The following is a 13,673-nucleotide window of genomic DNA, read 5'->3' on the forward strand; positions in this document are numbered from 1 at the left end:
ATGGATAGGCAAAAAGATTAAGCTTCATCTACGTTTCCTTTTTCACTGACGTAAATGCCGTCGAGGAATTGTCTAATGTCCTTTTTCCTGACAAGTGATGACTGATGTATTAGGGCGGCTGAACGTGACACTGATTCGACATCAACTCCAGTCAAGACCAGTTCATCCTTGACAGATTCTGACTTTGTGACGTGAACTCCAGGTAAAACTCTGACAACTCTGAGCTTCTTTTCACCCAAAAAGTTCCTAATCTCAACCACCTTTCCATCATCACTCACATTTGAGTTGATTGGGAAATGAGCATGAACGAGCCTCATCTTGTACTGGTATTTTCTACTAACACCTGTCATCATGTTTTCAATGTGAGATAGACATGTTCTAAGGGCGGCGATTTTACTCCTGGAGCCAAACCAAAGCCTTACTACCACTGACTTCTTATCTTTAGACAATGATAAATCTATCGGTAAATGGGTAAAACTTCTCGTTAATTCGCCATATTTTCCCTTTACTGTCACCCTTCTCGATTTCACGTCAACACTCACTAAATTCATTATTATATCCCAAAACAGTAAATGTAACAATTTACGTATCTAATATATTTATATGGTATAATTTGTAGTATAATTGATATATGTAAAAATAGTATAGTTTTTAGAACCTTCTGGAGGGATTTTAAGGACCTGAGATGTAAATAAACTCTTCATATTTAAAAAAATAAAAATAAGTTTATATTTAAAAAAATACTAGTGATATCATGGAACCAACCCCCACCACACAAATAACAGTAACAATATAATAAAAACGTAATAAACAGTGTGATAAATTAATAAAGAATTGGGACAGGAATATAACCTGTGCCACAAGCTGTTGGATTATGTATTACATATTTCCCAACTACTCTTTTCTTATCCACTCCATAAGGCCATTTCGCACTTATCACGTCGGAACTACTTTTTGGCACTAAAATCAAATTAATTATCATTATTATAGTATTATTATAATATCAATAATATTATTGTGTTAACTATGTATATAATCTGGATAATTTGGGAGAAGAATACAATTATGATCGGTTGGCGTTTGTGTAATTGGATGTCTCGTATATGCGATTTTTTTCCCAGATGGTAGTTTAATAGGTCTGGGTCTAAATCTTCCTAAACAGAGTTAAAAAACACTAAAACTGACCCCACCAAAGCTTCTGTCGGATTAAGAACTTGCATCTATCTCCATCCACACCAATCAGACTTACAGCCTAATCATACCATATAGTACTGATATTATTTCTATTATTAATAATATCACTAAATATTTAAGAATTTTAGGGTGTTTTAAAAAAGTGTAAACTCGTGACAAGAAATTATATAACTTGGTATTAGTAGTGTATAACTGTCTAAAAAATGCTTAAAAATATACTTTGGAGCGATTTCTTGAATCTGGAGTTGAGAATAACACACATTTGAGTTCTAAAAAGTTTATTAAAATAATGTTCATTACTGAGGAATTCACAGGTGTGTTGATAAAGCTTGAAATCTTGTTGATATAACTTTTTCATGAGTTTATGTCTTCGGCTAAGGAGGATTGACATTGCCCTTTTTCTACTATTGTCCCGAGGGTGCCGTATCAAATGACTCCTCAAATTTAAAATCTTCTCACTCACACATCCTACTACTCAAATTACCACAAGTATATAAGAATATTTGTATCAATAGAAACACTTTTTAATATTAGTTAAGATATAAACAACTGTAACTATATGAGCAGTGTGTAACTAGTGTAGGAAGCAGAAGGATCTGACAGCAAGGCAGTACATTGTACACTTAGCGATCCAGTATCAAATGGTTCCTTTTGTAAATGTTTCATAATCATGAATGTCCTTGCCCTTCTAATTTCCCTGCCACTGGCACATCTTAAACTCAGGATTTTCCTAACCCTTTCGTCAAGATTTGCCAAGTCTAATTCGTTCCACCTGCCAACGTAACCAGTTGGAATCTGAGCTCTTTCGGAGAGGAACTCAGATTCAGCGCGTTTGTACCACTCAGTCTTTGGAGCCTTAACCTTCTCAAAGGGTAAACCCTTAATTCTAAACACCTTCACATTTGATATGTATAATTTAGAAGTTTTCAAATAATTCCAATTTATAACATTCCTTACACTAAACATTTCACTTACACATTTTTACAATTTTTATATATCGTATTTTAATCATTAAAATTTTAATATAATAATTAAACATAAATAATAATTAAGTAAAAAATGTTAAATAATAATAATTGAGAAAGTCCAAAGTTAAGGAAGAATTGTGGTGACCAAATTAATAATATTATAACAAATTGTAAAATAATGTGATGGAATGTATAATAAGGGAACTGGAATTGTTATTATTGGATCCTTGTAATGATTTAAATGATTCAAGAATTGATAAAATCAAACAAACTTCAGAAAATAATGTAATTGATAAAGTAAATAAGATTATTGACCTTATATTATCTGTAAAAAATGTAGATTTATATTCGAGTTTAATATTATTGGAGGAATTATTTGGAAAACCTGTTCTCATAAATTGTAATATAACTTTATGGGATAAAAGCAACTATTTCAATTATATAAATGACAGTTTTACTAGTTTTCTGGAAAATTCGAATGATTTTATCGATTTCCAACTTAACTCTTTCGTTTTACTATGTACCATAGTCTTGTGTATTAATGTAGTCGTCAGGGCTAATTGGATAGGCCCGAAATTTTCTCTGCAAAATAGCCAAAAAACTCTTTCAGACCACTTTCGACATCATATTACTCAGCAAGAAAATGGCAACACATGTGCAAATTCTGATGGATTCGGTGAAAAAACTTCAATTTCGAGGCAAAACATAGAGTTGATAAAAAATTTGGATGTTAACAACAGTGAGAAATGTTATTTATTAGGGAAATTGTATGAAGATTTATGTGGAAAGGTGGTTTTAAAATCACCAGAACTCACATTAACAGATTCGGATTTGGATGAAAAGAGTAAAGAATTCCTGAAACAATTGTTAAATGAATTTGTAATTGACGGTGAAACTGTTTATGAGGGCACCTTAGCTCTACAATATCTCTACACTTCTATCATACTACTACATTTATTGGATGAGTACATCTATAAAAATGAAAAAGCTCACGGAAACAGTGTTAATTCATCAGCAAAAGATACTTCTAAGGTGGACATATTGAAGAGTAAAGAGATTTGGAGAAACAGAATTGGATATATTTATCAATTAATAATTGAGGATTCCGGATTAATATTATGTCCAACTCTTTATCATTGTTCAATTACTAACTTTTTACATTTTCTTACACTATCACAAGTCTCCACATAATTTACTTAGTTATTACACACTTTTTACATAGTTATTCAATTATTTACTAGTTAATATAATGTAGTAATAATTTTATAGGTGATGGATGAAGAGTTTAGTGTATTTAATATTGATGTAACTAACACCGATGTGAGTTATGTGAAGAATGTGTTAATGAGAAATGTTGATGTTGGAATGGAATTTGATGATTATTTTAAGTCATTGTTACTAATTGAGCTATTACAGAGATTACCAATTTATAATCTGAATAGGCTCTATGAACCTGTTTCACAAAAATTAACTAATTATCTTAACTTCAGCTTCGAATTCACTGGAAAACTTGGTATTAGACGTAAATTTCAATCCTTTTCAATACCACAGCTTGTTATTTCCTACTCTAAGCCATTTTCTACCCACTCATCTACTGTGTCAAATTCATTACAATCTAACAAAAGTGTGGAAAATTCAGAAATTGACAAAAGTTTGGGAAATTCAGAAATAAATGGAAAGTTGGAAGACAAAATAAGTGTTGGGTTGAATGAGATAAATGAGGAGAATGATATATTTGAGACACCAAGATTAGATGAGGATGAGAATAGTGAAGATTTGAATGATTTGGAGCAGCTATTCTTACTTTCAAGGGGTTTGAACATAATAGCAACCACTTCACAACATGACCAACTCTCACTACAATTCCTAAACACGATCTCAAGCACTATTATTCAACGTATTTTCAATATTAATTAATAGTATAGTTATATATAATTAAGTATTGACTCTATAGCATATTTATATAGAGAGTAAGAAGAAGAGATTGATAATGTTAATGAGTTTATGGTTGAGATGTAAAACTGAATATAATCGTACTAAAACCATTGAAAGAGCTACAATGCAGTTAAACAATATACTAAAGTCTTATTATGGTACTGCGTTACTGTCTTGTCCCCTTCTGAGGATTCATTATACACTTATTTACGTAGTTATTAGTATGGTGCTAATATGTATTATAGATGACGGGAATAGAAACGAGTACTTTTTCCAGATTTCGTATCCCGCAATTTGGAACATTAAACGTGAAATCGGTAAGTTTCAACTCTAATTACCCTATCGAACGTATATACTGTGTTAATGGTGTTTAGGGAAGTATATGTTTATGATTGGATCAATAACAACGGTAATAAATAGTGTAGTTAACGATGAAATAGGCCTGTAATATGTATAAGGAATTACACATGTGGGAAGATGTTATCAAATGCCTAATATTAACACAACAGAAACAACAAGCCACTGAACTCGTAACTTCATACTATACCATACTATTACTGCACTATCAACGATTCCAATGTTAACAATGTTTTAGATTAATGAAAGAATAAAAATCATGGCAACACCTCTGTTATATTGTTTTCTAGCTGATATTTCAAATGACATACAACATTATCATACTGCATGGTACTACCAAATATTGATATTTTGACCCTAACATTAACTAGTATAATTATATGTACGTTAGTATTCATAACTCTATTTCACATGTGATAGGGAACTGAGTAATGAGAGGTGTGGCAGAGCCGTAAGATCAATAGGCGTTAAGTATTATAATGATGGTGACTATGAGAAGGCTTTGGAGTATTTGGAGAAGTCGTTGCAGTTGAATCCGATGAATGAGAGTGTCCAGTTTTTAGTTGGATGCTGTTACTTGAAGAGTTTGAAAATTGAAAGCGCAATCACAGCATTCTCACGTGTCGTTTCAATTAATCCTGACAACTCCGATGCCTGGGCTAATATCTCTTCAGCACACTTTAAGGTATCCCTCGTTGTGCTTGGTGTCCCTTTCTGGAGTCATAGTCTTACTTGTTCACACAGATATAGTATAGTTATTGTTATTGTTATTGTTATAGTCATAGTGGTATTAGTATACCTAAACACTTTTATCGGTGATGAAAAATGTTATAGATGAAGAATTACCAAAGTGCGAAGATAGCGATAACGCAGGCTTTAAAGAACAATAACACACGCTGGCAGTTTTGGGATATTCTACTCAGAATCTCAGCTAACGTATCTTTTACACATGATTATTAGTGTTAATGTTATTTTAGTTAAACGATGTCAAGTACACCTGCAACTGCATACAAACACTCATTAATCTCGGAATGGTACCACTTTACTCAGTTAACTACCACCAAACTCCGGTGCTATTAAGATACTATTAGTATACTGCTAGTGATTATTGTGTTATTGTAATATTTTAGAAGGATAAGATCGAGGTATGGATGGTGAAGTATCTGGTTGATTCATCTGGTGATGAGTTGAATTCGTCAGTTGTTGAAGAGACTTTGAGGCTGATTGTTAGTAATATAACAGAGAGTGCGGGTGTTTGGTCAGAGTACTCAAGGTACTTGAGTAGCAAGAAAGACTACGTCGGAGCACTGGAGTCAAAATTTAAACAATACCGCAAAGTTGAACAAAATATACAAATAAACCTTAATAACACTAATGACCAGTTAAATGGATCTCATGAGAAGTTTAACCCTTTGGAATTGGAGCTGGTTGAAGTATTGCGTTCAATGGTAGAGTTGGTGAACAAAGTTGATGATGACGGTTATAAGGAAAGGGTGCTTGACTCATTAAATGGGATAAAACTGAGAATTCTCAAGAGGGCTCCAGAAGATAATCAACTTCACGTTAACCAAATCAATGACTTAATTAATCTTCTAAAACATTGATTCGTTAATTCTATATTTAGTACTACTACACTAATTTCTCCACTCCATTTTCTGTATATTTCTTATACTAATCTCTCCGGCACATTTTCTGTATATTGTTAGTTCCAATCTCTCCATTCCTTTTTCTGTATATTGTTACTACTAATCTATCTGGTACATTATCTGTATAAAAAATTAGCTAAATTATAGTATTTATATTAAAAACAGTACATTTAGTGAGTTGTGAAAGAAGTGGTAAAAGTGCTCGTGTGAGTCAGTGAAAAATCAGTTAATAAAAATAACAAAAATGGCATATAATTTGTACGAGAATGAATACGCAATTTTAGATAAAATCGATCCCTTATCGAGAGTTTTCATCTTAAATATACCAACACATGTCAACACGGTATAACTCTGCACAGTTACTCTAATTACAAGATTATATACTAATAATATTAGTAATATATAGTTAAATACGTTATAATCAGTCGTGTATAATTATCTAAATTATATACTTAAAATATAGCTAAGTATATGACATAGTTATTATAATATAGTAGTTGGAGGAGGTTTATAATTTATAGGAGACATTGAGGAAGAGATTTGAAAAGTATGGTGATGTGGAGTTGTACACATGCCAGAATTGTGAAAACGACAAAGGCTGGGCATTTGTAGGTTATAAATCCCGAAGAAGCGTCAAAAGACTAATGCGCAAAATTCTAAGGAAACAAAAAAGCAACTAACCAATTCTACAAACTACCTAAAACAGTGCTTAACATAGTTTATTATCATTCAATTTTCCATAATCTTAATGTTATATTTTTTATAATACTCTAATTTAATATTACTATATACCGTTATATATCGTACAGAATTTACAGTATAATACATGTGTATGGTATGGTAGCATAAAATAGTCTTATATTGTAAGTTTGATTTAAAAAATTAAAGTTGGTCAACGATTAGAATTCCTTGGGAGGGCGGTTTAAATTTGTTTGGCTTCAGCTGCGTATTCTTCTTGGGATCATACAAATTCGATAGGTGATCTAAATTTGCTCTTTTAAGTATTGGTAACGCCTTTCCTTTACACCTTATGAAACAACACTGAACTCTAGAACCTGTAGGAGTTGTAAAGATTTTGTGACCAAAGGACAGGGTTTGTAGGGTATTTTCATCTGGGAACTGTAACGACATGATCTTCGAGGGTTTGTGGTACATGCACTTCACTCCAAACTCACCCAAACTCTTGGCCACCATGTTAGCCTCCTCTTGGCTATAAATATAGGCGCAAACGTATATTAATGTGCCTCGAGGCTTACCATTGGCGCCAGGGTTCGAACCAGCACTAGAAATATTTGTATTTATTGTGGTACTGACAGGCGAGTTTGAGTTGTAAGGTGGGCTTGGATTTGAAGTTGTTAAGACAGATAACAAGTCAATAGTATCATTCTTAACTCTACTGACTGTGGCTGGTGAATTTAATAATTCTGTCGTAAAGGTGTAGGAAATGGCCTCTGAGTAAATTCTCCAGCCTGAGGGATCCGGGCACAGTCTCATGGTTGAAGGGTATGCCTGGATCAATGAGGTACCCAAAACTGACCAGAACTTAAGTGCGTAATCTTCACTCTCAAATAGTATTAATCCCAACCCCTCTGGCACGTCATTTGGTACAAACTTCCTACCATCTTGAGAATCATTTGATGGAAACTTTTTACCCTCTTCTGGGTTTAAACTGACTGGAAAGTACGGTGGAATTTCGTTTACAGCATTTGTGCCGTCACCAAAGAGCAAAAAGAACTTCTTAATCCCAAGACTTTGACAGTCTTTCTTAAACGTGGATTTCAATTGCAAACGATTAATGTCATCAGACTCAAGATCACTCTCATATTCATCACACAATATCTCTAAACCAAGGATTAATGGTATGGTATAAGAGTAATCAGTTAATTTTGTCTTGGATAACTAAATATAATTAGTAAAATTTGGATAACTAAATATAATTAGTGAAAATGGTTACGTTGTGAGTTGGTGAGTTTAAAATGTGAACCGATAAGATGTGAGAGGACCTGATTTGGAGTCCAATTCCTAGGAATTCCAATCAACATTAATACCAACGATCCTGCAACAATCATTTAGAACTGTAGATTATATCAAATTTAGTGTTAAATTACGTAATATAACACTAATTAGGAATAATTGTGGTATAAAATAGTACTAATTTAACGCTTAAAGTAAGCATAATATACAGTAAATTGAGTAATAACTTAAAATACCTTTAAGCCACCACTCATCATTAATTTTAGGTCTTGGTGATAAAAGAGATCCATTTATTCTTTCAAGAGGTGTTTTAAAAAATTGATCAAACGTGTAAACAGAGTCGTATTTGACCTTTAAAGTGAACCTTGGAGAGTCTAAAGTACTCTCAAGAGATACGTTGGAATTTAGCGTTGGAATCTCAAATTTCGTTACCATCTTTGAGCCGTAAAGTTGATCTGTAAGCCTAGGATCAGGGCCGAATTCTTTATACTTTCCTTCATTCATTTTATTTTCGTAATATTGTACAAATGTCAGTGGAGTTTCACTTTTATCCTGTTTATCTGATTTATTGGATTTATTGGGGAATTTACTATCATTGAGATTACGGGTGTTTGTTGGGGGTTCGAAAGGCGGTAACGGAGGGGGAGAAAACTTATTTGATGGGCTGTGAACGTCAGATAATGGAGTTCTGGGACTATTAATTTCCTCATTTACGACAGTCTCACGACGTTTACTACGTCCGATTTCTGATTTTTTATCCCTACCGCTGTGACTGTGTGAACTGTATTTATGGGATTTTTTCCTTGAATTTTCGTAATCTTGGTAATATCTTCTCTTCTCACCCCTGTAGTTATCCCTTTTATAATTTTCCGACTTATTGTAGTTGTCGGATTTTTTATTAAAATCTCTTTTCAAATGTTTTTCATTATAATGATCAGATTTGCTATAATTTTCTGATTTATTGTAGTTATCCGATTTATTATAATCTGATTTATAGTTTTCTGACTTATTATAATTATCAGATTTATTATAATTTTCCGACTTATTATAGTTGTCGGACTTTTTATTAAAATCTCTTTTCAAATGTTTATCAGAATTGTGTTTATTGTTAAAATTAAAGTTTATATTATGGGAATGATTGGAATCGTTATGGTCTCTTGGCCTTGGATTATTATCAGAAGGTTTGTAAGGGAATTTATGAGATTGCGATGCTTTCGACTCATTTATTCTTTTATCTTCGTCCATTCGAGGATTCGGCGATCTCCACATTATGTCAAATTTTAAACATGATTTTATAAAATTCCTCCAATTTTATCATAATACTATATAACAGAATATAAAGGTACTTAATGGCATATAGTGATATACACAACACTATAAACAGATGGAATTAGTGTAAATAGAGTGTTATTAGGAATAAATTAATAAATTAATCTTTGAAAAAATTTTACTTTTAAAAGTATTACAATTACTCTGTTTTACATCTTTTTATCCATATTACCCATTATTACATAATATTTTCCATTATTATATGATATTTTAGATTAGTGATTTGCTAGGAAGAGACTAATTTTTTTTATGTTTATAATTAATTTTATTTAAACTATAAAATGGCCATGGCACAGCACATACCTATAAAAACATTACAACAACATTGATGAAATAATATTTGAATGATAATTCAATAATGATAATTAATTGTTTAGTGAATATGTAAAAGGTGGTTACCAGAATGCTAACGGCGGTGCCAGCTGCAATGAACTTAAGGGTGGATAGGAAGGATTGTGTAATGTAACCGTAAGCGAATCCGACTAAGCCGAAAACCGCTGTTATTATCCACATTCCCAAAGTTGAGTAGAACTGCCCATGGAAATCCTAAATCGAATTATCTCAATAATGTTAGGTAATTACTGATTTAATTAAAATTTGAATAGAAAATACCACTACTGAATTTTCTAAATAATCTTCCAAATGTTCCAGCAATCCCGCTATCATCTTGTTGGCATACTATTACTATACTATATATTATTAATATTCTACTACCACTAAACTATATATTATGTTATGTAGTAGAAGTTAATGTATAGTGTATGTTGGGAATGTGTAGAAATAAAAGATTATGATCTCCCGTAGAAGGCATTTTTAAATTGATAATTCTTAATTACATCTTCTAAATTTCTTCTTTTATACCTTTTCCTCAAATTTAGATATTCATCTACCAACTTCATTACGCCGTCATTTATCACATTATTTTCCATCTCATCATCATTATTAATAATATTTTCCATCTCATCATCATTATTAACATTATTTTCCATCTCATCACTGCTAAGAGTACTATTAACGCTCGTAACACCATTAACAGTGTTCCGATTGTTGTTAATTAAGTCCATTAGTGAGTTAAAACTTTCATTATAACTGGTTATATGTTCATCAATAAGATTTTTCAAGAATGCTGGCAGAAGTAGCGACAATTTTCGTATTCTTACGTAATCTTTACTAACTACACTTATTACCATATTTTCTGCATTAATATATTTCCTCAAATCATTGTCAACTTTTATTTTCCTAGTTTTTACATTTGCCAAGTCCTTTAATATGTCATATACGTTGACTGAATCTTCTGAGGTTTGCTCCCTAATGGACATGACGTCCTTTAAAAATAAGAAAGTAGTTATGATATAGTTTCCAGTTTTGACATTTTTTAGTAATACATTACCCCGTCCGTTTGGGTAAAAACCCATTAATTCATTCCTTGCAAAGTTATTTACTAAATACGAACTTTTTGGGACGGTTGAATATTGTTGATTATCAGCTCCTTGAATTATAGAAATTTTATTTCGAAGGGACTTAATCAATATGTACACTGAATATCCTCTAAATGATAATTTTGATAGCAAAGAGTTTGACATAGTTTCAAAAAACTCTCTGCTTTTCGTTAACCTTGAGTTGATTTGCATCAGTTTGAATGTGTCGACGTTCATTGCTTTTAACCTATTTTCTGAACTATCAATTAACTCTTTCAGTGCGAAATAATCTGGAAACATCCTCTCATACTTCTCTTTACACTCTTTTAAATAGCTTCCAAATTCTCCATTATACGCCACATTACTAATTTTACCAGTATCCGTGGCGTTGTGAGTAACAACAGGGTGAGTGGTATTATGAGTATTAGAGGTTTCAGTTGCTTTATGAGTAACAACAGGGCGAGTGGTATTAGGGGTGGTAAGAGATGAAGAACGGTTGTTAGCATTGTTGAAATGTGAATAATTGAAATAGATGGGTGAGATAAGTGATTTAATGGTATGGAAAAGAGTGTGAAAATGAACGGTAAATGTTACCAGATCAGATCCAGCAGTTAGTGTATATAAAAACTCATTTGATGGTGTAAATAGTTTCCATTCCTGCATCTCCAGTTTATCAAGAAATATATAATGTTTTGCTCCTTCGATTTTCTCACTACTTAAAATAATGTCGTTAAAAGGTTCAAAGCTACTCCCATCAGAGTTAACTTCATTTTGGGGATTTCCTCCAATATCTTCACCGGCCAGACTATTAAGATAGCCGTAAAACAGTCTTGAAATCCTTTCCATATCATTAAAACAGTATACTACAGTTGGATATAGCCCCCTTTGCTTAATATACTCAAATAATATGGGTGGTGAAGGGTCATGTAAAACATTAACCAAAGGGTACAAATGGAAATTTTTAATAAATTTGGAGAAATACTTATTCTCCCTAACATTTACAATTAGTTTCAAAAGGTTGTAAAGTCGGTTTTTAGAATCTAAGTAAGCCGGAGATCGTCGTAGAATCCTCAAATATTGCCTAAAAAACCTACGCGCTGAGGGAACAACGGTTACTAATTGGTTGTATGTCGTAATTCCTCTAGTTTCCAAGGCTTCAATTATTGAACGAATCACTAATTCATCCAGGGATGGGTTCAAACTAGTTAATTTTGTCTTATTATTCTTCTTCTTAAACATATCATACATTTTTTTCGGATCGACCACATTCTCAACTCCATCACCTGTTTGACTAGCACCAACTGAATTATTAGTATCAACTGAATCATCAGTGTTAGTATTAGTGTTAACAGGGTCAATAATAGCATTATTGGCGATATTCTTGGTGCTGGTATCGAAAGGATTAAGATGTCCGTATTTTGTTAGTAGATTGAAGGTTGGTACCTTTGATAATGTGATGACCTTAGTTGGTTTTGATAGAGCGTTTAACCAGTTAGCAACGTTATTTACATTATATATAGAGCTTGATAGGCCAATAAATGTGCAATTTGGTCCCAGTCTTAATATTAAATCATCGTACAATGAACAATTTACTTTAGAATTTTTCATATCATAATTTACACCAAAATTATTAAATATCACTAATTTCTCATCATTCATCTGAATTTCCGACTTTCCCCTTGGTTTATCTGTATGCTCCAATAAATTTTCACCAGTATTTCGAAGATTGAAAAGGTCGACGAATTGTTCTACAGTTTTGAAATTAGAATCAATGAATTCATTTGCGGGAACTAGGAAATCGTCGTCTAAATGGATCCTGAGATTCTTATCGGAGAAGATATTTGTAAAGGGATCCAGATTAGTAAAGTAAGATTCTAAAACCTTCTTTAAAATACTTTTAAAAGAATTTATACGACGTCCTCTTACCAAATCACAGTTCAGAGTCAGAGCTTTCTTTCGCAAATCTATACCTCCAAAATTAGTTAAACACTCAGACAATGCCGAATAGTCTGAAAGTGTAATTGTGAAGTTTTTATACAATTTTACAGACTCATTGAAAATTATGTTAATTCCATTGAAAATGCCTGAATCATTGTTCAAATCGTTGGAAATTACGTTATGAACATTTACCAAATCTTCATGTGAATTTGTTACGTATAATAAACTTGAAAATCTCGACTTTCCCTTAGAAATTGAATCATAAAGCGACCTTATTATCTCAATTCTCTTTTCAGGGGTAGACAATAGTCCAATAACATTTTCTGAATAAGCGTATGGTCTTTTATCTACGTAATTTGTGGAATCTGGACTACATTTAAATTTCGGTAGATTATTTCTACTTTTAAACTGATGTGTAAGGGGTAGGTGTGATATCTTTCCATTCTTACTGTACAAAAATGAGTTACAATAATTTACAAACAAAGATATTATAAATATCAAGTTTAGAACTCGTATTTTTGAAAAATTGGCGTTATAAAAAACTAACATTAATCTTAAAACAAAACATTTTATAAATTTTATAAAGGGTGTAGAATCATATATTGCCCAATTTATGTTGGAATCCACTCCCAACTAATACTTCCAGTACTATAATTATACACAAATAAATTATAAATGAATGAATAATTGCTCGTAAAACTTTGTTAAATATTTTGTAACAATTATTCTTATAAAATTAAAATTAGAAGCTCTAGGAAGCCTACTTAGCTTAGTCGGTAGAGCATTCGCTTAGTAAGCGAAAGGTCGTCGGTTCGAATCCGGCAGTAGGCTTTTTACTTTACTTGAGTTAATACTGTAAAAGTTTAATTAATTTACCTATTTTAAACATTTTTATAATTTATTCCTTAATTATT

At 32.0% G+C, this 13,673-nt stretch overlaps 7 protein-coding genes and 1 non-coding gene across 8 annotated transcripts; 3 read left to right on the top strand and 5 right to left on the bottom strand.

Moving 5' to 3' along the window:
• Positions 1–17: 17 nt before the first annotated feature.
• Positions 18–734, bottom strand: RPL9 (60S ribosomal protein L9-1; the record flags this gene model as incomplete). Its single annotated transcript, XM_760847.2, has 2 exons — positions 18–541; positions 659–704. 2 exons carry the CDS (start codon positions 702–704, stop codon positions 18–20), a joined length of 570 nt encoding a protein of 189 aa, XP_765940.1.
• An 89-nt stretch (positions 735–823) lies between these two features.
• TpMuguga_01g00414 (Ribosomal protein S15 family protein) lies at positions 824–2,298 on the bottom strand (the record flags this gene model as incomplete). The annotated part of the gene is made up of 6 exons (XM_061304993.1): positions 1,770–2,298; positions 1,495–1,665; positions 1,414–1,463; positions 1,186–1,252; positions 1,062–1,154; positions 824–960 (listed from the first exon to the last, which is right to left on the bottom strand). Exons 1-6 carry the CDS (start codon positions 2,158–2,160, stop codon positions 824–826), a joined length of 909 nt encoding a protein of 302 aa, XP_061161567.1. The 5' UTR covers positions 2,161–2,298.
• Positions 2,299–2,345: 47 nt separating this feature from the next.
• On the top strand, positions 2,346–6,058 carry TTC27 (Tetratricopeptide repeat family protein; the record flags this gene model as incomplete). The annotated part of the gene is made up of 11 exons (XM_760851.2): positions 2,346–3,341; positions 3,432–4,059; positions 4,130–4,255; positions 4,343–4,414; positions 4,472–4,506; positions 4,538–4,627; positions 4,693–4,784; positions 4,875–5,139; positions 5,289–5,390; positions 5,432–5,488; positions 5,585–6,058. 11 exons carry the CDS (start codon positions 2,346–2,348, stop codon positions 6,056–6,058), a joined length of 2,937 nt encoding a protein of 978 aa, XP_765944.2.
• Positions 6,059–6,314: 256 nt separating this feature from the next.
• Positions 6,315–6,866, top strand: TpMuguga_01g02040 (RNA recognition motif family protein). Its single transcript, XM_061305172.1, has 2 exons — positions 6,315–6,443; positions 6,622–6,866. The coding sequence occupies exons 1-2, from the start codon at positions 6,345–6,347 to the stop codon at positions 6,778–6,780; spliced, it is 258 nt and encodes an 85-aa protein (XP_061161956.1). The 5' UTR covers positions 6,315–6,344; the 3' UTR covers positions 6,781–6,866.
• A 116-nt stretch (positions 6,867–6,982) lies between these two features.
• On the bottom strand, positions 6,983–9,343 carry TpMuguga_01g02325 (uncharacterized protein; the record flags this gene model as incomplete). Its single annotated transcript, XM_760852.2, has 3 exons — positions 6,983–7,941; positions 8,055–8,156; positions 8,311–9,343. The coding sequence occupies 3 exons, from the start codon at positions 9,341–9,343 to the stop codon at positions 6,983–6,985; spliced, it is 2,094 nt and encodes a 697-aa protein (XP_765945.2).
• A 138-nt stretch (positions 9,344–9,481) lies between these two features.
• On the bottom strand, positions 9,482–10,135 carry TpMuguga_01g02830 (Microsomal signal peptidase 12 kDa subunit (SPC12) family protein). The gene is made up of 3 exons (XM_061305282.1): positions 10,016–10,135; positions 9,803–9,949; positions 9,482–9,706 (listed from the first exon to the last, which is right to left on the bottom strand). The coding sequence occupies exons 1-3, from the start codon at positions 10,067–10,069 to the stop codon at positions 9,641–9,643; spliced, it is 267 nt and encodes an 88-aa protein (XP_061161957.1). The 5' UTR covers positions 10,070–10,135; the 3' UTR covers positions 9,482–9,640.
• A 41-nt stretch (positions 10,136–10,176) lies between these two features.
• TpMuguga_01g00420 (putative integral membrane protein) lies at positions 10,177–13,328 on the bottom strand. The gene has a single exon (XM_760854.2). The coding sequence runs from the start codon at positions 13,306–13,308 to the stop codon at positions 10,192–10,194; it is 3,117 nt and encodes a 1,038-aa protein (XP_765947.1). The 5' UTR covers positions 13,309–13,328; the 3' UTR covers positions 10,177–10,191.
• A 189-nt stretch (positions 13,329–13,517) lies between these two features.
• On the top strand, positions 13,518–13,590 carry TpMuguga_01g01242. Its single transcript has one exon. It is a non-coding gene; the product is annotated as a tRNA-Thr (tRNA).
• The last annotated feature ends 83 nt before the right edge of the window (positions 13,591–13,673 follow it).

Source organism: Theileria parva, chromosome 1 (assembly GCF_000165365.1).
Source record: "Theileria parva strain Muguga chromosome 1, complete sequence, whole genome shotgun sequence".
Classification (NCBI taxonomy): domain Eukaryota; phylum Apicomplexa; class Aconoidasida; order Piroplasmida; family Theileriidae; genus Theileria; species Theileria parva.

Coding starts and splice junctions, on each gene's coding strand:
- TpMuguga_01g02040 (XM_061305172.1), top strand. CDS start 6,345: ATGGCATATAATTTGTACGAGAATGAATACGCAATTTTAGATAAAATC. Junction 6,444..6,621: donor TACCAACACATGTCAACACG/GTATAACTCTGC, acceptor TATAATTTATAG/GAGACATTGAGGAAGAGATT.
- TpMuguga_01g02830 (XM_061305282.1), bottom strand. CDS start 10,069: ATGATAGCGGGATTGCTGGAACATTTGGAAGATTATTTAGAAAATTCA. Junction 9,950..10,015: donor ATTTAGAAAATTCAGTAGTG/GTATTTTCTATT, acceptor AATTCGATTTAG/GATTTCCATGGGCAGTTCTA. Junction 9,707..9,802: donor GCACCGCCGTTAGCATTCTG/GTAACCACCTTT, acceptor ATGTTTTTATAG/GTATGTGCTGTGCCATGGCC.
- TpMuguga_01g00420 (XM_760854.2), bottom strand. CDS start 13,308: ATGTTAGTTTTTTATAACGCCAATTTTTCAAAAATACGAGTTCTAAAC.